General features: G+C 53.5%; 8 protein-coding genes across 8 annotated transcripts; 4 read left to right on the forward strand and 4 right to left on the reverse strand.

The window, feature by feature from the left end:
• The first annotated feature begins 114 nt into the window (after positions 1–114).
• IWZ02DRAFT_127845 (N-acetyltransferase) lies at positions 115–1,327 on the forward strand. Its single transcript, XM_066761585.1, has 2 exons — positions 115–344; positions 430–1,327. The coding sequence occupies exons 1-2, from the start codon at positions 323–325 to the stop codon at positions 1,209–1,211; spliced, it is 804 nt and encodes a 267-aa protein (XP_066626066.1). The 5' UTR covers positions 115–322; the 3' UTR covers positions 1,212–1,327.
• A 116-nt stretch (positions 1,328–1,443) lies between these two features.
• Positions 1,444–3,080, reverse strand: IWZ02DRAFT_467509 (mevalonate kinase; the record flags this gene model as incomplete). The annotated part of the gene is made up of 2 exons (XM_066768560.1): positions 1,444–2,781; positions 2,832–3,080. 2 exons carry the CDS (start codon positions 3,078–3,080, stop codon positions 1,444–1,446), a joined length of 1,587 nt encoding a protein of 528 aa, XP_066626067.1.
• A 705-nt stretch (positions 3,081–3,785) lies between these two features.
• On the forward strand, positions 3,786–5,111 carry IWZ02DRAFT_127714 (ATP11 protein-domain-containing protein). Its single transcript, XM_066761583.1, has 2 exons — positions 3,786–4,113; positions 4,190–5,111. The coding sequence occupies exons 1-2, from the start codon at positions 3,938–3,940 to the stop codon at positions 4,971–4,973; spliced, it is 960 nt and encodes a 319-aa protein (XP_066626068.1). The 5' UTR covers positions 3,786–3,937; the 3' UTR covers positions 4,974–5,111.
• Positions 5,112–5,337: 226 nt separating this feature from the next.
• IWZ02DRAFT_429924 (uncharacterized protein) lies at positions 5,338–6,148 on the reverse strand (the record flags this gene model as incomplete). Its single annotated transcript, XM_066766021.1, has 2 exons — positions 5,338–5,925; positions 6,050–6,148. 2 exons carry the CDS (start codon positions 6,146–6,148, stop codon positions 5,338–5,340), a joined length of 687 nt encoding a protein of 228 aa, XP_066626069.1.
• A 1,157-nt stretch (positions 6,149–7,305) lies between these two features.
• On the forward strand, positions 7,306–8,489 carry IWZ02DRAFT_127737 (uncharacterized protein). The gene is made up of 2 exons (XM_066761584.1): positions 7,306–7,811; positions 7,877–8,489. Exons 1-2 carry the CDS (start codon positions 7,562–7,564, stop codon positions 8,389–8,391), a joined length of 765 nt encoding a protein of 254 aa, XP_066626070.1. The 5' UTR covers positions 7,306–7,561; the 3' UTR covers positions 8,392–8,489.
• A 3,996-nt stretch (positions 8,490–12,485) lies between these two features.
• On the reverse strand, positions 12,486–16,607 carry IWZ02DRAFT_127877 (amino acid permease-domain-containing protein). Its single transcript, XM_066761586.1, has 4 exons — positions 16,256–16,607; positions 15,613–16,204; positions 15,401–15,566; positions 12,486–15,354 (listed from the first exon to the last, which is right to left on the reverse strand). The coding sequence occupies exons 1-4, from the start codon at positions 16,266–16,268 to the stop codon at positions 12,550–12,552; spliced, it is 3,576 nt and encodes a 1,191-aa protein (XP_066626071.1). The 5' UTR covers positions 16,269–16,607; the 3' UTR covers positions 12,486–12,549.
• An 872-nt stretch (positions 16,608–17,479) lies between these two features.
• IWZ02DRAFT_370575 (transmembrane amino acid transporter protein-domain-containing protein) lies at positions 17,480–19,826 on the forward strand (the record flags this gene model as incomplete). The annotated part of the gene is made up of 2 exons (XM_066764510.1): positions 17,480–19,594; positions 19,659–19,826. 2 exons carry the CDS (start codon positions 17,480–17,482, stop codon positions 19,824–19,826), a joined length of 2,283 nt encoding a protein of 760 aa, XP_066626072.1.
• A 1,379-nt stretch (positions 19,827–21,205) lies between these two features.
• Positions 21,206–23,062, reverse strand: IWZ02DRAFT_127907 (WD40-repeat-containing domain protein). Its single transcript, XM_066761587.1, has 2 exons — positions 22,136–23,062; positions 21,206–22,039 (listed from the first exon to the last, which is right to left on the reverse strand). Exons 1-2 carry the CDS (start codon positions 23,006–23,008, stop codon positions 21,422–21,424), a joined length of 1,491 nt encoding a protein of 496 aa, XP_066626073.1. The 5' UTR covers positions 23,009–23,062; the 3' UTR covers positions 21,206–21,421.
• Between the last annotated feature and the right edge of the window lie 50 nt (positions 23,063–23,112).

The raw sequence follows: 23,112 nt of genomic DNA on the forward strand, positions 1-23,112 counted from the left end.
ACTTACTGTAGGGCAGTCAACACCATGGAACCTCCCTAGGTACATACATGCATGTATGTAACAACCTCCTACCTACCTACCTACCTAGGTAACCAACAGCTACAACATGAAGTCATCTATCATGGTCGAACACGGGCCAGGAGTTTCGCTGGTAGCAAGGTGATTGCGGGTGGTAAGAAAAAGTCCGGGAAGCCAAAGTTCCTCTGTCCTCTTCGGCCTGCAATCTACATCTCTGCACCGAAAATTTCCAACATCGACAGCATCGCAAGGACGGGAAGCACTCATCGCCAACTGAGCAGCACAGAGCATCCACCAATCAAACATGCGATTGAACGAGCACACCGGCAAGTCTCCCCGTCCCCCGACCCGCACACCTTGCCTACCGAACTCCTACCACAAGACAGAACCGAAACTGACGCTGAACAACAGCCATTCTCACCCCGCGGACGCTCCTCGTCCCGTACTCGCCTCACCACGTCCCCACCTACCACGAGTGGATGCAAGATGCCGAGCTGCGCGAAGCCACGGCGTCGGAGCCGCTCACGCTCGACGAGGAGTACGCCATGCAAGCATCATGGCGCGGCGACGCCGACAAACTGACTTTCATCGCCTGCGTCGCCCCTGTCCCGCCGCCTGCGTCGTCGTCGTCGTCGTCGTCGTCGTCGTCTGCTGCGGCAGAGCCCGAGGCTGACGCCGTCGCCGTCATCCAGGGCACCAAGCACGACGCGCCGCCCACCATGATTGGAGATGTGAATTTGTTTCTGGTCGAGGACGACGAGGAAGACGGCGAAGACGAGGCGCATGGTGCGCAGCAGCAGCGAGCAGCGCGGGACGAGGGCGAGGAGGCGGCCACGGCTGTGCCCGTGATTGGCGAGGTCGAGATCATGGTGGCTTCCAAGGCGCACCAGGGCCAGGGCTTCGGCTACGCCGTTCTGCAGGCATTCTTGACGTATGTGCGGCGCAATCTGGATGCTGTGCTGGGCGAATTTGCCGCGTCGTTGGGCGAGCAGCCCAAGCGTGCCCGGTTGAGCTATCTGCGAGTCAAGATTGGTGCGGGGAACGCGAGGAGCGTGAGGTTGTTCGAGAAATTGGGCTTCGTCAAGGCATCGGAGACTCCCAACTATTTTGGTGAGCTCGAGTTGCGTTTGGATAGGGGCGGAGCTTGGGGGAGCAGCAAAGATGCGATAGAAGCGCGTTACGAATTGCCCTGACTTGGATGGAATGAAGTCGACCTTGTTTTGTTGAACAACTATTACAAAAGTCCTATTATTTACAGCTATACCATAGACTTAGACAACGAAGGAGTTAGGGCAGTACAATCCAGCATAGAAAACAAGGCCTCGCTGGAGAAATTGAGAAAATTGTGCCAAACCGCCATATCCCAGTATGCTGCTTTGAAGGCGTCCTTGCTCGTCAGTACGTCATTTTCATCACGTCGTATCATTACGGCCTCCAAAACTTCCAACCCTCCCGAACACCACCTTCTCCCTCGCCCTCTGGCAGATTCATGTTGACTCCGACAAGTTGCTCGATTCCGGCGTTGCCCTCAGCTTTCAAGAACTTCTCCTGATCAATCTCTTCGCCCCCCTCCTCGCTCGAACCGTTGTGCAACACTGCCGGCCACAGCACACCGACGCCGTCACCGGCCAAGGTTGTTTCGAACTTTTCAAACCCTTCGTTCTCCAGCTTTTGCTCAAGGTTGCTTAGGACAACGCTCTTTTCAGCTAACTTTTCGGCCTCGCCGTTCACTGTAGGTTCGCGGCCGCTGGCATTGGGTTTCAAAATCGTAATGGCGCATCCGCCGCCACCCGCTCCAGTCAATTTGGTCCATCCAATCCCGGCGTGATCAATGAGAGCTCGGATGCGCTCCAACTTGGGGTGCGAGACGCCAAGCGAGACCAGAAGACCATGGTTGATTGAAATCAGCTCACCGAGATGCTGCAACGATGCAGGATCTTGTGCATTGAAATCTTCTTGGCTGATGAGCTTGTGCGCGGATTCAGTGACATCGTTGATGGCATCTAGCAAATGCGAAGCGATTGCGGGGTGGGCTTTTTTCAAGGTGCCGACCTTTGCTACTTCGACAGCTGTGCTACGTGATTGGCGTGTGTTGACGAGGAGAAGAGGGAGTTCGGGGAAATCGCGTAGAGGGATAACGGTCGGTGGCTTTGAGTAGTCTTCTCTTCGAAATAAGACGGCCTTGCCGCCACTTGAGACGGTGTTATCGACGCCGGAAGGGTTTCCGTGAATGCACATTTCTGCCACAAAGGCCCATCTGTTGATGCGCTCAATTTGGACTTCAGACTCTGCCGAGGGTTGATCTGGGTGAGGGCCGCTCAAAGCTCTGATCTGGAGGAGCAGCGAAGCAGCCAGACAGACGCCAATACTTGCGCTACTTCCCAAGCCTGCGCCAATGGGTATGGTGGAACGAAGTGTATAAACACATGGCGAAGATCGTGGCGAGCCAAGCGAGAGGAATAGATAGAGGAAGGCGCTAGCAGAAGCTTGATGAATCTTGCGAATCGACTCGGGCAGGTCTTGCGATACGACTTTGATATGCGGCCGCAGTGCGTCGACAAGCTCTTGGTCGAGAGAGGTAACAAGGTCGTAGTAGTACTTCTTTTTTCCCGGGGCGGAGAAGATGGGCCAGGGCAGATCATCTATGTTCCAGGTGTGATTGAGGTCGATGTCGGGGAAGCGCAACGAGACGGTACGCTTGGATTTGGAGAGGAAGCTAACGAGCAAATATGAGCGCAATGAGATGGCAGCAGCAATGGCAGCCTGTGACAAGTCAGCAACAAATCAACAAGCATGGCGGGAGGGCGGCTTGCCCTGCCGTGGACGACGGCGTGCTCTCCGTAGACTATGACTTTGCCTGGAGCAGAGACCATGAAAGGAGGCATAAGAGGCAGCGAATTTCTACGAGTAGAGCCCGTCCGCGCGTGGTTGGCGACGCCATTGCCATTCACCTCGGAAGCTGCCATGATGCTCGCGAGCGAGTCTGGGGACTGGATGGAGGTTTCGCTGTCGGTGTCGGTCTTTTTGAGTTGAGACGTGTTGACGGCGAGAGTCGCGCTCATTGTCCAGGCGCAGCAGGTGGCCTTACGACTTTGGCAATGGCGGGGGAGAATTCCAGACAATGGCCGAGGCGGGCACAGTGGAGGCGGAGAGCAACAGAACGAGGAGCTGGAGACGGATAGAAAGAAATGGAGAAAGTCGGTGGGAAATCTGGGGTTGTCCCTGGCCGCAGCGTGCAGGGACCTGGAAGCGGTGATCGGCGCTGCTGCGCTCATGTCAGGAACACTGGGTGCCGGACCGTTGGGTGACGACACACACACACACACACACACACACACACATACACACACACACATACACACACTCGCGCATCAACGGGCAGTACCTTGGTTGGCAGCTGTAGATTCAACTTCTTTGGCAGCTGTCTTGTGTGGGCGTCGTCTGTCTTGTCTAGGCGTGGCTTTAACGACAGGGAAAAAGACGGAAAAAGAAAAAAACGAAAGCCTCAAACTCAAAGCTTCGCAGATGCAGCCCTCTGCGCGCATGCGATTGAGGCAGCCAATCGTGACGGGACCGAGAAGACGGACGGTCTCATCGGCTCATTTCCATTGTGACACGGCGATACCTTGCCTTAGCAGCCGGCAGCGGAGGTGAGCTGGGTGGCTTGCGGGACGTTGAGCAGTCAGCCACACACGATGCGACATGATTTCATCCAGATGCTTACAGGCTGGGAGGCATGGCTTAAACCAACCTAACCTACCACCTTCGTTTCGCTCCCTCTGCACCAAGAACTCGACTCGACTCAACTCCCGGGCGCATCCCGCTTCTAGTCACGTGGCGATAACCGCCCCGATAAGCCACGGACATCGGCGTCATCGTCTTCAACTTGCATTCCACGTCAACCACCCGACCACCCATCATGGCTTCCGCTCGGGTCCCTGCTGTTCGGCACTTTCTCACGAGGCCATTGACCGTCCCTCGCTTCGCCCAACGACGATGGGCCCAAGTCCATGACGTGCGCTTCCTTGCGACCCATGGCACCCAAGAACGCGTTCTGGCCAAGTACAAGGACAAGCTGGAGCGCAAGGCGAAAGAGTAGGTTGAGCGGGCTCGTCTGATGATAAATCATTTGACAAACCTCTGCTCAGCGAGGCTGACACTGGAGCGACAGAGAGGGCAAAAAGGACGTTGGCGAGCTCAAGGAAGCATACAAGGACAAAATCGACGACTTGCGGAAGAAGGCCTCCGTTCCTGGCGCCACGGCACCACTGACGCCCGAGCAGCAGTCGGAAATCTCGTCTGCTTCGTCCCATCACACCCCGCCGCCGTTCACCCCGCCACCTCCCCCGGAGCAGCCCTCGGCTTCGGGCTCCAAGACGCCACCCGGCGTAAAGACGCTCGACTCTTTCATCGATGTCCAAAAAACTTCCGACTTGCCTGAAAAAGAAATCGAAGTCCTGTGGCGTCTCAGGCATGCCAACAACTCGCAGTCTCTTTGTGCTGCGCTTACCACCGACGTTTGGCAAAACATCTACAACAACGCGCGCCGCCACCCGCAATTCATTCTTCCTCTGCCACGCGAGACTGAGGGAGAGCAAGGCGCCGAAATCCATTTCATGCAATGGACTTTCCCCACTGAAAACACTACGACGGTGCTTTTCACCCACCTTGCCGAATACAAGCTCCGCACCGAATATTCTTCGCCACATACAACCGTCTCTTTCCACACCGACATGGCTGATGCAAAGGGCCTCGTTCTTGTCCAAGGAAATGTCCTACCCGATCGTGGTATTTCGGTAGACGAAGGCAAATGGTTGCTCATGTGTTTGCAGAAGTTTTATGGCTTGCAAGCTGAAGAAGCTGGAGGCAGCCGCAAGAAGCTCCTGGAAATGTTTACTCGCGGTGACAGCGGATTCCAGGTGCAGGAGCTTCTTAATGAAGCGGAGAAAATTTGAGCAAGCATCGCCTGCTTTCCCCCCGGTGTCAAGGCCACGTAGGGCCTTCGGAAAGAGTTGCGGCACGTGCCTGGCATCACACGCACGAAGCTCTGGTCGTCGCATTGGACTCGGAAATGGCCACTCATTAGGATGACCTGCGATGCTCACCCGAGTTCAGAATACCGTGATCCGGAAGTCTTACCATTGCGAGCGGTACCATTGTAAGCGGTTCTTTCGACCAGATCGAAGTCTAAAACTACCTAATTTCTGTGTACATTTTCATCCAGTCATCCATGATTACACATTTCCATTACCTCAGCATATCCGTCACGCTTCAGTCTTATCCATCGCAAAGGTGTTCTTGTTTCCCACCATCCGCATGTTACAAAAGCAGTCCAGCACCCACACCCAGGCCCAGCCAGAGTGTGCTAAAGAATATCCACAAACTAATGGAAGGCGCAACTGTCTGTCCTGACGGTATCCCATCAGAAGTTCTGTTACCAGCAGCGCCAGTTATTGCGGCGGTTGCTGCGCTGGTCGTGTTTATGGGTACCGTCACAGAAACTTCCACGGTGCCGCTCGTGCTCACGCTGATGTTAAAGTTTCCGCCCTCGGTCTTTGGAGTTGCTATGCCTGGCATCGTGTATGAACCAACAAGTCCAGTTTCATTAGTAGTGCTTGTAGGAATATTCCTTGAAGGAGTCCCTTCCGTCATGGGGGGCAATCCTTCCTTGTTGGGCGGATTCGCCTCTGGCGGAGGTGTGCCGGCATTAGGGACGGGGGCATCTTCATCAGGCAGATATTCATGTCTTTCAGCCTCGACAGCATCATCTACTGCGTCTCTCGCGCCCGGGCCAGGAGGAATAGCTCCAATGTAGTTCGGGACATTTGGGTCGTTGTTCTGGGGTTGCGCTATTTCGACCGGATGGGGAGCACGAAGTTCGAGTATCCGAGCAACGAAACAGACACCCTACGTTCGAATGTCAAGATGAGGTCATATAAGGTATGTGCACTTCGATTTTGCTCACAATCTCCCTTAAAACAATTATGACAAGAGAGTTTCGTGCTTCGACGTGTCAAGACACGACACTTACCCGTTTAGCTTTGAAATTCGAATCCGGGTTGCCCCATCCAGAACAGAGGGCACTGAGAGTGAGAAGAACGGAGGAAACAATCGTTTTTGATTGGTACATGACTGACTCCGAAGCGCGTTTAAGCGACGATGCGACCAGCGCCGACGTGTCTGATTGCCATGACAGTGAGGAGAGCACCTGGGACAGGTGTGATCCCTATTTGCACTGCGATGAATAAGCTCGAAGGGCCGACGCGTCATGGCGAATGGTTTTTGTTCGTCTATACAACGATACCCAGTCCGGACACCAACTTTAAATCCCAACCCCGCCAACAATCCTCGATGCCCTCTCGCGCCAACGATGCCTCACCTGTCGTTGCCTTGCCATCTGGATTTCTACTACCTCTACGCCACATCACTGGCCTGGGGTCTACATAGCGAGTGGAACGGCTGTGATGGGCGCAAAACGCTATCCCAGACATGGCCAACAGCGCCCGGCGGACGTGCACACCGTTGGATGTTGATACCGGCAGCAGCGAACCGGACGTTGAAAATTCAAACACTGGAGACGGCGCAATCTATTGGCTGTCGACGCCTGCAGCAGTTATTCCGGACGCCTTACTTTGGGGTAATTGCCGTCAAGCACCGCATGCCGACTCAAAGCTAAGCTTGCGTCGAGTCACACTCACGCAACATCAAAACTCGAGACGAAACGGAGTTCAAGAAGGTGTTTGCGATCCACAGATTGGCGTTTCATTCCACGCTGAACAGACCACCTCTGCTGGTGACGGGCATGGCGCCGGAGCAAGAATTGTCTTGCGCTCCGAAACGCTGGGTTGCTTGCAGCTGCAGATGTTTCTTGAAGCTGAACTCTATTTTTATCCTCAGCCATCATCGTCACTGCGTCTTCCGGGACGCATGTTGCAGTCGGTCCAATTTCGGATGACAGGTTTATAGTTTTCTACCTACAACTTCGCGTCTCTAAACTTACTCATTGGACAGGAAGTCTTCGCCGAGCCTAGTCTGTGCACTACAGGCTACCATGGCGCCGATGCTGCCACCAGCATTGCCAACGGCATTGGTGGCAGGCAGTTCAATCAGCGCGTGCCTTTGACACGTCGTCATCGTTGCCGGGCAGGTCGTCTTCGAGGCTGGTCAATTACCACTTTCGGAATAGATCGGGCAAGGAAATGGATTGCTCGATTGTCAGGTATCCACCGCTGCGCCGTAAACACCACCCTCGCCCTCGTTCCGGCATTGGCTTCGCCCGGAACCAAGCAAAATGACAGCCAAACGTAGCTTCAAGTCACCCGGTGTACCCAAGATTCTGATTCAAAGACCAGCCTCTACCTTGGCACAGCAACCATGCACCTCGTAACGTTATCGGATGCTGGTATAAATCTTCTCGCCCTACCCACCTCTTTCCTACCACCTGCAGCCGCCCACACGTTCGCTTGAAAATCTGGTCCCGTCTCTTGACTCCCTATTCAGTCGTTCTACCACTTCACCACCTTCAAAGGTCGACTCAACGAAAATGAGACTCGCTAGCGTTGTTCCTCTCGCCTACTTCGGCTCTCTGGTGGCTGCCACCATCGACTTGAAAATCATTACTGAATCTTGTGCTGGCACCTACTTCCAGAAAGCAATGCAAGCTCCCGAAAACCCATGCAAGTCTGCCGAAAACTACGACTGTTTCTGTACCACTGGCTTCCAGTTCGTGGCGAACTATCTGGTACAGGCTCTAGCTCAAAATCCAGGTGTCTGCCAAGCCAACCAACTCTCGGGTGAGCTTCCGCCTCTTTTGCTCCCACAAGCTTGTGTATTAAGAGACCGCTAACGTCAAGCATAGAGCTTCACGATAAGGCCAAGGAAGCTTGCAGCGGCGTCCAAGGTGGCGCTCAAGGTGGTATCCAAGGGAATGTCCAAGGCAGTATCCAAGGTAGTGTCCAAGGCGGAGCTGGAGGTGCTGCCGGAGGTGTTGCCGGAGGTGCTGCCGGAGGTGTTGCCGGAGGTGCTGCCGGAGGTGTTGCTGGAGGTGCTGCCGGAGGCGTTCAGGGCGGCGTTCAAAGCGCCGCTGGTGGTGGTGTTGCTGGTGGAGCTGCTGGAGGCGCTGCTGGAGGAGCTGGTGAAGTTCCTATGACAACGCCACCACCCACACCGGTAGAAACGCCTCCTGTCACACCTCCCATCACTTCCAACGTTACCGTTCCCACTGGTATTATTCCTCCTATAGGCAACAATACGCCGCCGGTCGGTACGCCTACCTCGCCCTCGGTTTTCACTGGCGCCGCTGCTACTGCTGCAATCGGCCAGATGGTGGGTGCCGCCGGAGCTGTCGCTGCGGCCATGGCGTTCGGTCTGTAGTGATTGGTTTTACGAAATTGGGTAACCTGTTACGCGAGGAAAAAGGGAAGCGGTATGTGAATTCCGCAAGGAAGTATGTATGTTCAAGCGATGTTCATGTTGCCATAGATCCACGGGTCTACACGTTTGTTCTCGCACGCAAGGAAACGGCTGGCGGCAAGTGTATCAGGTTTCCCTTTCCTTCGATTCTCTCTGTCACAAAAGTGACAATGGTTTACCGTAACGGTAGTTTTTAATAGCAGCATCATTTTCCACGCACTTCGGCGGGTCTCCAGAGGTCGCCAACTCATCTAGCCTTCCATTTTCCAGCCGTGCTTAACTGCTGCCAATAATTGCCAAAAGGTAGATCTGGGATTCGGCGGCAGACGTCCAGATCACGAGGGCTTGCTCGCGCGCCCGAACCTGCTCCATGAATGGGGGAGAGCAATCAGGATGAGGGGGGCGTCTGATAAGCTTCGTCGACCGTCCGCCCTCGTGCAGGAGTAGCTTTCGTACCTGAAATCTTGCCTTTTTCTCTTGCGCCACTCTTGGACGGCTGCGTAACCCAGCAAGCTAGGTGGTTAGGCATCTGGGTAGCCAGAGCCTGCGAGCCAGCTAATCAGTGGACGATCGAAGCTGCCCCGACTGACCGAATACTGACTGCCCCCCCTGGTGGACGGACAGAAGCAAAACCTTCCCCATGCACATACCTACCCAGGCTTCCCTTACCCACCCCCCTCTCTATCTTCCCTCATCTGGCCCGCCGTCGGTCGTGCAGTCGATCAGTCGGCTTTCGGTCCCAGTAATTTTGTGCACGCCTGCATTCGGAAGCCTACTTCTCTGCGATCCACCCGCCCGAGCCTCCCACACCTGCAGTACCCGCTTCGACTCGATTCGCCGTTTTTCCTTTTCGACTGCCCAGAGCCAGCGATTTCCGCAAAAGGCGCGGCTCTCTCCTCGCCTACCAATTCTTCGCTATTCCCTTTCCCGCTCATCGGCCGGTCGGGAGGGAGGGATGGAGGGAGGGAGGGAGGGAGGCTACGATTGCAGCGTTTCTGCTGTGCGCCACCTCATGCTATCAGAGTTTGTTGGTCCTCAGGCTGGTAGGTAGGTGCTCGAGCTTCTTGAAAAAGAGTTTGTGTCCATCCGAGCCGGGCTCGTATGTCGCACTCTTTCCACGTACCTTAGTATCTACATGCGTTTCGCTCTTCCGCTTTTTGTGGCCTAATAGCCGCCTGCCGAGGGCGCGGCTGCTCTCCTTGGTATCCGGCTTTTGGATTGAAATGTGCTTCCTCGTTGCTTGGCTTCCATCTGCTTCCCGGTCTGTTGGATCGGCTTTTTCGTGGGTTGATACGGTGCCATTGGTTTGGATCGGGTTCGGATAGGCTATGTGTGTTTGCTTTGGAGAGTCGAGGATGTCCAGCAGGTAGAAGGGGGAGGTACATGTAGTGCATAGTCCGACTGTCTTGGTCTTTCATCATGGGTGATTCGCTTCAAGAGTCACTTGTCAACGCGTCAGGTCTCTGTTTTGCAATTAAGTCCTTGCTCGCCCACACTACACTCAATCTTCATCTGCTCGCATTCAGAAGCAACAAAGCGCAGTGCTGAGAACTGCGCTTTTGCGACATGAACTTTCTAATCCTATGCCGGACTTCAGCGTCAACAACTTACAAAGGAATTCCGCGAGTAGGAAGGGAGAATGGTAGGAGATTGGATTGATTTCAGCCCTCTCTAGAGCCTGGCTATTAAGGCAACTTTCCTAAGGTATAGCCTCTCACATATAAATAGATTTAAGGTCTTAGACTAGGATTAAAAAGCTAGAAGCTAGACTTTTTGATCGGTTGCCTGACCAGAAATTTTGAAAGAAAAAAATAGGTGCAACTTGACGACACTGAAGTCCGGCTTTGAGAGTACGTGAAAATTGGACAACCGAGACAGATGCCGCGAGAAGACAAGATTCGACAGATCCCAAACACCACACACTGCTTTCGTTACGAAAGGCTGATCGAAATCGTGACTGATTTGCCATCAGCAGCCACCGCCGTCTTTGAGCCAAATAGTCTCATACAAACCAAGCTCACAGCATCTTCACATCCTGGGCCCCCTTGCCTGTTTGCATTGAAAGCTTGGCCGACCCCTATCTCCCCCTCCTCTTCTGCATGACAACCTACACCCCTCCGTCGCTCTTTTGCTTGTCTCCGATCGAAAGGAGACAGATGGCTTGCATTATTTTTCGTATCAAGCACGCGGTTGAGAAGACGACGCGGTCGGTGGGAGGGGCCGAAAAAAGAGTTAAGGTTGGCGGTTCTGATGCGCGAGTGCGTGCGCGTCAGGCGGTTGACTTGTATTGACTTTTTTGCTCCTCTGTTGTACCGCATCTCCCTGGCGCCGAATGAAATGTGAGTGACGCGTGGGAATGAGGTGGAGTCTCTTCCCGGCTGGCGGGGGCGTTCGCAGTCTGTGGTGGAATGATTGGCCGTAAAGATTGGGGATGGTGGAAGTTTGATGATGTGTATTTACTTTTCGATTCGATGCTTTGGAGGACCCGTGTCTCAATCTCTACCGATTTTTCGCAATCTCCGGTCCTCAAAAACCTCCCATCAATACTTCATATTTGAAATTCGTAATAGTGATCGAGCTGTGGATTGTCACTAATCATCAGAAACCATCAACTCAAAATCTCATCAGTCAGAATTAGGTTTGTCTACCCACCATTTGAAAATCTTGGAGCTCGTCCAAAATGGACCTCCTCACGCATCTTTAAGCCAAAGCGAATGATTTATGGATAACTATTACAAAAACGCAGTTTGTATTCACTCCGCGGTCTTCTATCTATTTCTTGAACCATAGACATTGTTTCCAAGAGAAAGAATGGAGTCGCGAGTGGTACAAGTCGCATAGACGGGAGCTGCAAGATCAAAGAAATGGACAGCATCGGAACCACTTGGTCAAAGGGCCGGGAAAGAACCAACAGAAGATTTTGTGAATGAGGTCTTGACTTCGCAAAGATGTAGAGGTGCATGACGGACTGCCGATAGCAAGTGAATGAGACCTTGCTACTCAGCAGGCCACCTCGTAAAATAGTGTAGCTGTGCGTTAATGTGCACCCCTTGAGGCAGTCACTGGTAAGCCCGCTTACCATAAGACACACATCTTCTGTGGGAGTGTAAATAAACAGAACATGGACAGTGTCGAGCTTTTCCAACGTGACACTGGACCAAGCTATCTGAGTCGCCAATCCTCTTCCGCTTCAACGATTGAAACCTTGAACCACGTCTCTCTTGGGCGCAAACATGTCCTCTAATGTGCCGTTGCACATGCATGCGAGCTCTCGGTCTTCTCTTGCCCTCAAACACCATCGGAGCTTTCAAAGAATCCCAGGAAGCAGCCGTACGTAACGCGAGACTTTTCTTCAGAGAGACGGACAGTCAGCTAACAAAACACAAACCTCAGATCGACGAGGCAGTCGCAGACGGACACCTTTACATCGCGCGCGGCCTGGCCGAGCAAGCACTTTGCGATTGCGATCTAGATTCGTGCTCCAGGGCCAGATACCACGCGCTCCTCACCGTGCTGCCCGGCGAAGATCCCGACTTCCAATTTTGAAATGGCCCTCGATGCCATCGACGCGTTTGAGAAAGCAGGAGATGGGGAGGAGCCGCTTCCGGAAGAGAGCAGGATGATTGCTGCCAGGCGCGCGTTCCTTGACTTGTGCGTGCGTTGCGTGGAGGGTCTCTCACCTGCGGATGCCGTGGCAAAGATGACACTGGAGACGGGAGACGCTTTTTGGACGGCAGAGATGGTGCTAAAGGACGGACAGACGACAATTGATCGGTCCTTCAAGCCCGTCCCGCACCTTGAAGCCGGGCAGACGACGCTTAATTCGGTACTTCAAGCCTTTCTAGGACTGTGGAGGATTGAGTCGCTGCCGAGATTGAAGACTGTGCTGGCAAGCCTTCCTCTTGTATTGACACATATCACGATGACTTCGAACGCAGTTTTGACCGCAATAGTAGCTCGTCGACGAGTAGAGGAAAGACGTGACAGGTAGACAGAACCAAATTTCAACGAGAGGCTGGGTTTCATTCCATGCTTTTAACGAAAATGCAAAAGAAAACTCCAGGATTGTGCCAATCTAATGTCTGCATTTCCCTCCTCGCTCCCATCTGACGCCGCCCTCTACAAATTCATGGTCACAGTCAGGCTGTTGCTGTGGACCAGTACAACCGGCGGCAGCCCATCGCACAACACCTCGAGATCGCTCAGATATTGTATCGAGGACTCTTCGCTCTCGCATGTCCCCTCGACGGGGCTCGGCAGCGTAGTAAACACCACGGCGGTTTCCCCGTCTCCACTCTCCCGCTTGATCAGCTCGTTCAAAATCAAGTGTTGCGCCCGACATGGCAAGTCGTTGAACGACAAGGGTAAAGCAGCTGCTGTTCCAACGGGCGGTATGCCTGCTGGAGGTAAGACTAAGCTTTCATTTACGCTCTGGCCCTGACTGCGGCTGTCGTTGCGGCTATGCATCGGAGAAGTCTTGGTTCCCGTTTGCGACTGGGAAGACTCTCCCGCAGAGCCCTCGGCTTGATAGCCAGACATTCCAGCGCCACGGGCAGGCGAAGACCCGCGAGCATAGATGGAGGCTCTTAGGCGCTGGTCTTCGGGCGTAGGTGGTTCAGCAAACATAATCGACGGGCCAGTTGTCTCATCGGCGGCTACTTGCGTTTCTGGTAGCTTGTGAGAGGTGAATTTGGAAATGATTTGTTCGCGAACGGCAGCATCGGAAGCGTGTCCAACGCCCTTGGATAAATTGCTGGATGGGCCTGCTTGTTGCGGATATTGGTTCTCAGTTCCCGGCATGGCTCGCTGCGGTGGCATAGTACCCCGACCAACGACTTTTCTCGGCATCCCCAAGTTTCTGGTGTCTTTTTGGTCGCTGATCGCTCGTCGCAGTGGCAACAAGTCCTCTTCTTCTGAGCTCCAAGTCTCGATTCCGTCGACATCGTTTTCACTTGCAACTTCGTCAGGCTCACTGTCGGTATCGGCAACGGCAATTTCGTCCTCAACATCAGAGCTCGAACTTGATGTCAATGCATCCTCGCTCGCATACTCTGCGCCGGCCAAGTCCAGCCTGTGCGTGCGCATGTTCAAGTTGACTCCAAATTTCCTCAAGCTTCTCATGCTTGTCCTGCGTCTTGTCTTCAGTGCCTTTTTCAAGTCTGCGAATCTCTTTAGTCTGGTATCGCGGTCTCCTTGTAGGAAAGAAGTCCCAGGCCAGTTGTTTGCGCTTTCCAGAAACCCCTCGAGACGCGAGAGTTCTTCTTGAGGTGTAGCCGGTTCTCTTTGGCTGTGGCGAAGATGTTGCACATCTTCCCACCAGAATTCGTCCTTGAGAGACTCTTCAACTTCCCTGCGAACCTCGGAATGCTCGGGAGACACACTTCCGTTGACAATGATCTCGTACGTTTGAAGGTTTCCAGAGGCAAGCCAAAACACTAGCACTTCTGCTTCGATTCTGAGGTCCGCGAGCAGGGTGGCTACGCGGCGTCGCTCTTCATCGACATCAGACTCGTACTCGACGAAGACGGCAACACGGAGGTTGTAGGCCCGCTGCCAGGAGGGCACAGTGCTTAATATACACCCAAGCTGCAAAATCAGGGTGTAAGTATCAAAGTTGGTTGTCAAGACGCTTGAAGAGCTCTCTGTACCAGCGGCTGCAATCTCTGCTGCCATCTGGATTGGCCACAAGTCAATATTCTTGGTTGTGTTTTCGTCTTCTTCGGATTCTCGCATATGCAGCATTTCAAGGCACTTTTCGACAGTCGACGGCCTTGGAAATGGTAGATCCAAGTCTTGAAAGCCCTTGGCTATAGCGACGTTCATTTGTAACCGCAAGAGCAAGTCCTCAAGAATGGTGACGTAGCTGCGAGGCGTGACGGCTGATTCTTTCCGAATAGCATCGGTTGGTAGTGTTCCCTTGAATTTGCTCTCTTCAGCTTGCTTCCTTTTGCTCTTCGGCTTCAAGCTGTTCTCTGGTGGATTGTTGTGCCGAGATGCGACTGCTGAGGAGCAACGCTTCGCCAGAGGATGCGTCCGAAGGTCGTTGAGATTGAAAAATCCTAGGACGACCATGTTTGGCTTCATGCCCCCCAAGCCTGCGCTAAGAACTACGTTTCGTGTTCCCCATTCAATGTCCGGGGATACTACGACATTGATGAATGCCTTGATCCTGGAAAAGTCGATGTATTTCTTCCAGGCCGTCTGCTGTGCTTTCGCCTCAGGGACAGCTCCAGCAAAATCGTTGGTAACGATTACATGGCCGAGAACGAAAAGTCCTCCCTTTTTGATCGAGTTGCAAAACTGAATCAACTTGTACTGCCTACGCGGGTCATTGATGAAGAGCAGGATCTGAGGTCGCCAGAACTTGACGTGTTCCTGTCGGAGGCGCAGGAGATACTTCCGGACTTGGTGGTAAATGAGGCTTTGGCTGACGTCGCCCCATGGCTTCGGCGGAGTCGTGTAGTGGATGAGCAGGAAGATGAATGTGAGGATTATGAAACATATCGTAGCCGAAAAGCCGTCGACGAAGAACATGGTGACCCCACTGATCACAGTGCCTATCGCAGCAGTCCACCAATTGAAGTAGTGGAATGATGGCCGGAAGTTGGGCGCCGAAGCAATCTTCAACAGGAAGCAGGCCAAGTTTGTTACCATGAAAGTCATGAGATAAGTCATGGTAACAAACGCGGCGATCTGATTGATGTCTGCGAGCATGACGACTTGAGAGAGGGCATAAGTAATAATGATGGCATAAATGGGTTCATCAGCACCCTTGGTGCCCTTTCCGAATACCGAGAACCCAGGAATTAGCTTGTCCCGCGCGAGGGCTTGGAGAAGTTTAGCTGAACCGATGACGCCCATCAAGGTAGAGAAGAAGGTTGAAGCAACCTCTCCCAGTAGTATCAGGACGTCGGAAACGTTGGTCTACAATTAGCAAAAATCATTGGTGAAGATGGATTGACCCACTTACCAGCTGGATGACATTGGCATTATGATATAGGGACGCTCTTGTGATGCTCGCCGCCATAGCCAGAATCACCACTGTATATGTAAAAAATGTCAAGGCAAGACCGTGAAGCGTCCCCTTTGGGATCGACTGGCTAGGGTTTTTCAGATCACCCGACATGGATGCGCCCCTGCGATGTTAAGTCAAAGCGAAAATGATTTCCCAAGGAAACTTACGCGAAAATACCTCCAGTCGCAGGGAAGAGAATCCCGAACAAGTCTTGCCATGTTTCTCTTCCTTTCAGCTGGCTGCCGTCCGCCCCAGAAGTCAGGTGTGGCAGTATGTTGCCCTTTAGAGTGTTGAGGCTCAATCCGGTGAACTCTATGCCAAATCTTTTGCTCTCAAAAGGGGCACGAGCTATGGCAGAAACAGGGATGCTAAATGTCGCAACAAGGAGAACTACGAGGAGCCCGTTGCTGCACCGGGCAAATAGTCCGCTTCCTGCCAAGCAGATTGCAGTGCATACAACCAGGACGACTGTTGACCACAGATACTGCCACCAGAATCCCTCTGGTAACCAGTGCGCCAGAGTTCCCGTTGAAGAGCCAAAGTTGTCCGTGAAGCAGGTGATCAGACCAACGGCATTCATGCCTGTGTTGAGAACGAAGCCTAGGTAGAAGACAACGCCAATTGAGCCTCCAAACTCGGGACCCAGGCTACGAGATATCAGGTAGTAGGCACCACCGCCGCGGACTGTACCATTGGTTGCAATGGCAGATATGGACAAGGTTGTCAAGAGATTGATAGCGTAACAGGCAATGAGCATACCTGCCAGTCAATCAGCATCACTTATAGGTGACATTTGGAATCAGAGCAGACAGGGCAAAAACATGCAAAACCGACGGGAACACGGCAAGCCATGGCTCCCAGTCAAACAAGCATAAATGAGGCAAGGTGTTCAGTCTTGGCGTTGTTGTTTGATACAATAATGGCTGAGGCAGTAAATTTGACGAAAGACAAAGCAGGACATGCGGGTTTCCTAGACTTACCCATCATGCCCAATAAACCGCTTTGTCCGAGGATGAATCCAAAACGGAGGAACATCAATATACTCAAGACGTTCAAGGTGGTGGGAACGAAGACTCCGGCAAAGGTGCCAAGTTTTTCAGAAGTGGTAGCCTCTGCATTCAAGACGGAGCGCTTCCCGGAGGAGCGGGAGGGAACATTGCGGACATGGCGCCTCCTTCTCCCAGTGGGTTCTATCGACGGTGCGATCGAGGGTGCCCGCGACGTTGCTCGACTGGCCGGAGCGGCGTTCCTGGAGGTGCCAAAAAGATTGGAAAAGAAGGAGGTCCAGCCGGTGCTGCTTGCACGTGAAGCATTCCTCGGTGTTCGCGGAGGGGCCAACAGAGGGTCAGTCTCGGCAGACTGCTGGATGGAGTAGATGGACCAGCGGCGCGCAAGCTGTTTGGTGGAGTCCTGTGCGGACTTTGTGGCGAAGTTGGAGTGGGACTTGGGAGGCATGCGAGAGGACATGGCGGTCCAGTGACGGAAAGTGAGTTGAGTTGGTGTTAGCAAGGAGCGTCAAGGTGGGCGCAACAGGCCGACAAAAGACAGCGGCGACGGGTAGTGACGTTGGCCGCAGTCATTTTTTTGATGGCAACGGGCAAACTCCAAGGGATGTGCAGGATTGATGGTGGTGGAGCGGTGTTTTGTGGTCGTAGTAGTGGTAGTAGTAGCGGCAAGAAGTCCAGGCCTTTGGCTCTGGCAGCGAATCAGAGGCCCCGTTAAATCACGGACATGACTTGCCTGGCGGTTGTCGACGAGGCATCCCATCCCATGCTCAACGCTGCGCTGCATGCCATGTTTCTTCGCCGCAACTCTCTCCCACCTCCCTTCAACCTCTTCTTGCGCCATCATCATCTCTGATTCCTTCTACAGCTCCCCGTCTCGCTGCGGCGTGCCTCTGCCGCTCCTCTTAGCCCCTCCCGCAACTGCCGCCGCCCGCCGAGCTCCCAGGCTCAAACCGGCCTTCCCTCGTCCGGCTGATACTGCATCATCTGCGTACAACTCGCCTGCAGTCGCTCAAAAATCCCGCAAGCCATGTCTGAACAGCGCTCCGAAGACTCCAAGCCGCGCCCGGTCCCTGCGCCCAACTCGTCGGACACGAGAGATCATCTCCAGCCAGATGGCTCGCCGTCGAGAGCCAACTCGATGGCTCGCCTTGGTTCACCCATCCCCTCTGTCGGCACTCCGCCCGTTCGCCAGGTACCGGTTCCCCAGCAGTTGCAAACCGACGATGCGACAGAATCGCGCACTCCCCTCCCCGGCCTGGAGAGCGGCAAGTCGTCATACAGAGGACCGGGAGAATCAGCTTTGGCCAACGCCTTGAAGAGCTCCTACAGTGGGGGAACACCTCCCCGCAACATCACCCCTCCGCTCCGCTCCGTTTCCCCAGCGCTCGACCAAGCCGCCCGTCTGCCCAAGGAAAATTATGGATCTCTGGGTTCTGGAAAAGGCGGAAGCCCAGGCGCACGTCTAGAGGATCATGAAATCGTAAGGAGACACTTGGTTGGGGGCGGGGGCTCAGGCACAAATCTTGCCGGTGTTTATGGATCACCGAAGCGCAGTGCCATGCAGGGCTCGGACTATGATGACGACGCAGTCGACGATGAAGATTTCAGTAGCCTGCAGCTTCAAGGAGGAGATATCCACCGGCAAATCTACCGCTGGACAGAACAGCAAGAAGCCGAAGCTCGCGGCCATACCCGCAGAAGTCGCAGCTTCCATGCAGCGCGTCCCAAGCCGAGAGACCAGGCTCTGGATATTGAGACCATCAAACAACCAGGTGGGTTTCGAAGAAACTACATTCGCAGGACCGCAGATAGCACCTCTCCTGGTCCATCCGGGCCTTCGAATGGCGTTAGCCGGCAAGCGACGCAGAACCCTCAAGTTTTCACCAACAACTTCATCGAATTCCTGAGTCTCTATGGTCACTTTGCTGGTGAGGAGCTTGAAGAGGACGATGAAGCGCTGGGGCCCGACGAATACTTCTCGTCCGACAACTACGAAGGATCTGCTGGTGAGTCCAGCGACGAGGGAGAACGTCCAACCGAGCACAGTGCGCTTCTGGCGCCGGGCCAGAAGCGGAGAAGAAAAAAGGAGAGGTCTTCGGGCAAAGGCAGTCCCTCTGGCGCGGCCATGTTGCTTCTCAAGTCTTTCGTTGGTACAGGCGTTCTCTTCTTGCCCAGAGCTTTTCTCAACGGTGGTATGCTCTTCAGCAACCTCGTTCTGCTCTTTGTCTCAGCGCTCAGCTATTACTGCTTTGTGCTGCTTACCACGACTCGCTTGTACGTGCACGCATCCTTTGGAGACATGGGCTACCACCTGTACGGCAAGTGGATGCGCAACCTGATCAACATTTCCCTTGTGGTCAGCCAAATCGGTTTCTCCTCGGCATACATTGTTTTCGTGTCCGAAAACCTCCAGGCATTCATTGAAGCTGTCTCCAAATGCAAGACCTTCATCGACATCAAGTGGATGATCCTGATGCAAATGGTCATCTTCCTTCCTTTGTCGCTGTACCGCAACATTAACCACATCCAAAAACTCGCCCTGGTCGCAGATGCATTCATCGTTCTCGGCCTGGTTTACTTGTACTACTATGATATCCTGACCCTTGCTGCCCAGCATGGGATGGCCGATATTAGGAACTTCAATCCAAACAGCTGGACTCTCTTCATCGGCACCGCAATCTTCACTTTCGAAGGCATCGGCCTGATCATTCCTATCCAATCCAGCATGAAGCACCCCGCCAAGTTCCCGCGCGTCCTCGCTATCGTCATGGTCATTATCACCGTCATCTTCGTCAGCATGGGCGCTCTGTCATATGCGGCTTTTGGCTCCAAGACCAAGACTGTCATCATCCTCAACATGCCACAGGACAACAAGTTCGTCAATGGCGTGCAATTCATATACTCCCTGGCCATCTTGTTGTCGACTCCGCTGCAAATCTTCCCAGCCATAGAGATCAGTTCTCAGCAACTTTTCAGTAAGACTGGCAAATTCAACCCTTGGATTAAGTGGAAAAAGAACATCTTCCGCTTCTGCATGGTCTTTGCCTGCGCCTTGATTGCGTGGGTCGGTGCCGGAGATTTGGATAAGTTCGTTGCTCTGGTTGGAAGCTTTGCGTGCGTGCCATTGGTGTACATTTATCCGGTAAGCCATCCTATCACCCATCAAAATCTTGCGAACCTGGACAAGAATCTAACAGATGACGCAGCCCTTGTTGCACTACCGCGCCGTATCTCGCACTTTCTGGCAACGCTTCAGCGACGTCTTTCTCTGCATCTTTGGCATCATCGTCATGGCCTACACCTCTGCTCTCACGATCAGCAATTGGATCGGCGGCGACAACGTCAAAGCTCCTGGATATTGCGATTCAAAGTAATTGAACGCTCGATTCAATTACTCATCAAATTTGACACCCGTTTCTTTACCTTGTTGACGCTCTTTGGACACACTTATCATCATGACGACCATTGCTCTCTCTTACATATAGACAGACTCTGTACAAACGCCTTTTCCTTCCTCTTGTCACGATCTCCTACTGCTGTGTTGTTGAAGATTTTTTCTTGACTGGGACCATAGCCTTGGATTGGATCATATAACGAAGGAGGAGGCGTACGAGCAAGATTGATGAGAGGGCGAATTTGCGCGGCTAGAATACCTCTATAGAGTATAGGTTGAAGAACCTCGTCATATAAGCTTTTGAGTTTCAAGACCGAAAATGTGAGGGGCTGGTGGTGGTGGTGGTCTCGTACGTCCCGTCCACTTTTTTGAGCCTTAGTAGTAGGAGCAACTCGATATGATTGATGTGTGGTCGCAAGCGTTCGTCGTCAAAGCGCCCCAGGGCACCATGCATGCTCTCGCTTCACCCACACATGCACGATCAAGGAAATAAATGGTTGGTGGCAACCGCGCTTCCGCAAAGAGAAATTAAAAAAAAAGAAGAAAAAAAAAAGAAGAAAAAAATCCTAGTGATGGTAAACGCGTGCCTAGAGTGCGTCTGACTGATGAGACATCGTAGTCGCGCGACCCCCTCCTCCTCCCCTGCTAGTCAGTCTGGCTACCAGCAATTAAGATATCTTGGACCGAACGAAAGCAACCCGACCCATCTTGGATCGGATTGGTGACTGGCTACCCACTGACCGACCAACCCAACCAACCAATCAACTTATTTTACTTGATTGTGTTGTCTGCCTACTTCACCCTGCACACGCCTGTCGGCGGGCCGTACGTAGAAAGGTCGCCACACGCGTTAGCTCAGCCCAGAGAAAAATTAGGTAGGTAGGTATGGGAGAGAAGGTCCGCGTGATAGGTTGGTTTCGCACCAGCAACTGGAAGGAGAGTAGGTGGGGTGTTAGCTTCACCGTATAGCCGAGTTTGACAGGCTGTCGGTTATGCGAAAGTGAAAAGCTTTTAGTTTATTTTGCTGCTGCTGCTATGAGATACCAAGGCGTCGTAGGTGGTGGCTTCTTTGAGCGTATTTACAAGAGCTACAGAGGTAAAAGAAGTACATGTCGAGGGAAATTTACACGGCTTGCGCCTTGAGAACGTCGTCTCACTTGATCCACCATCTCAAGAGGGAGATTTTGTGGCTTTTTGTTGAGAAGGGAGGTCCTCCCTCTAACGGCGCCCGCTTCCAGCGATACTGCAATGTTCTGAAGTAGTTGCCCGGTGGCGTGCAGCGCAATGACGCCGTACGCCTTTGTCGAAACAGTTTATTATACTGTCGTCTCAGTGAGTCTCAAAACGCTGCAATCTTGGAACCAGGAAGTGAGGCGCACAAAAGTTGGGATGAAAAGGGTGCTGCGTCAGATGAATGAAACTACATGAGAACGAGGGTATCGTTAGTTGCCGCGCGAAAGGCTATGACAGAAACTCGCTCAAACACGCGCTTTTTCAAGATCGAGGGCCAAAGAATATCGACAAGAAGAATCGCAATGCTGTAGCTTAGCGATGCCAATGCTGATGCAGGTGGAATTACTCGCTGTCGCTGTCGTCGCTGCTTGAGGTTTCGTCCTCCTCTTCCTTTGCTCCTCCATTGGCATCTGCCTCCTCGTCCGGCGCGCCTGTCATGACAAAGGCCTTCAGACACGTAATACGGTTGCCGCCCTCGTGCGCGCCTAGGAGCTCGCCGACCTGCTTCGCCGCCAGCGTGTTGCTGACGTTCGACCCCTTCTCTTTTGCGGCATCGCTCGCCTCGTTCTTTTCCTCAAACTCAGACAGCAAATCCTCTCCATTCAGACGCCACACTCGCACTGCACCATCACTACAGCCCGTAATGATGAAGTACCGATCAGCGCCCTCCGCCACGGGGAGAATTTCAAAATCCTTGATGCGGCTAGTGAGCCCTGCAGCGCGACCGCCAAGCTGTGCAAGGAGCCTGCAACTTGGTACTGGTGCTTCGCGACCCTTCTTGACGGCGTCTGAAGAGGCGGCGGGGGTGACGGTGGAGGCGGAAGAGTAAAAGAGAATGCGGCCGTCTTCGGTCGAGACCGCAAGGACGGGACCAGCAGACGACGGGAGGTTGGGAACGTAGTGCAGTTGGTGGAGCTTCGTCATTGGGCGGGGAAGGGTTTGGGCTTTAGGGCGCGAATCCTGAGACGTAGTTGGTTAGCATTTCTGGTGCGTGCCCATGTTTTCGCTGGGGAGAGGGGGGTAAATTTGGGAATCTCGGCAGGGTTGGTGACTTACGAGACCATATATGACGAAGCCGCGCTCAAAAGCTACCACCCATTCTTCGCCTTCGGGGTCCCATTCGAGCTTGCGCCCCTCGCCCGTTGACCACCTACCCTCGCCCACATTTTGCAACAGGTCGCGGTCAAATGTGAGAACGCTGGCCTTCTTGCCGGTCATGACGTTCCACAGCCTCATGCATTTTTCTCCTTTGCTCACGCTGATCATGAGCTTTTGACTGGGATGCACTGCAAAATCATTAATGCCAGATGGAACCTCGCCTGGCGCGGCCGTGTCCCCGCTCGGCCTTCCCTGCGCTTTGGGTATTGGGGCTTTGATGCTCGAAAGCATGGTCCAATCGCGTGTCCTTGATATGGAAACAGTGTTGTCGTCTGCGCCAGAGAATAGTTTGGAGCGGCTGGGGAATTTGAGGCAGGTAATGGTCGCGGAGTGGTGCGTCAGGGCTCCGAGTTCTCGATTTTTGGGATTTTGGGTAATGGCGGTGCCGTGAAGGCTGGGTATCGACGGTTGCGCATTTTTGGGGGGTGGTGCAGTCGACAGGTTGTAGAGATTGATGCGCTCGTCGGTGCTGCCGCTGGCGAGGATGACTTTTTGGGAGTGAGGATCTGCGCCTTCGGAGGGCGGCGAGAGGGCAATGCAGCGGATGGCAGAGGCGTGGGCGTTGAAGAGAAATGTATCAGCAAACTTGACCGAGGTTGCGGGCTTGTCTTTTGTAGTCGACTTGGGCTCTACGGTTGCGAGGAGGCCGTGCAGGACGCGCTCGTAGGAGCCGGTGACGATTTGCAGAGTGACGGGTTCATCGGGGACGGAGGCGCGGTGAGGCTTCTTGGACGACGAATCGTCAACAGCGTCCAGCTTCCTCTTTGCCATATTCGATTTTGGAGCAGGATGGTGTTTTTGTCGACTGGGGCTAGCCGGTGGGAGACTGAGACGGCGAGAATCAGCAACTGGAACTTTTCTGCCGCGGGCGGTGA

This window comes from Phyllosticta citriasiana (genome assembly GCF_038021145.1).
Source record: "Phyllosticta citriasiana strain CBS 120426 chromosome Unknown IWZ02scaffold_2, whole genome shotgun sequence".
NCBI classification, from domain to species: Eukaryota; Fungi; Ascomycota; class Dothideomycetes; order Botryosphaeriales; family Phyllostictaceae; genus Phyllosticta; species Phyllosticta citriasiana.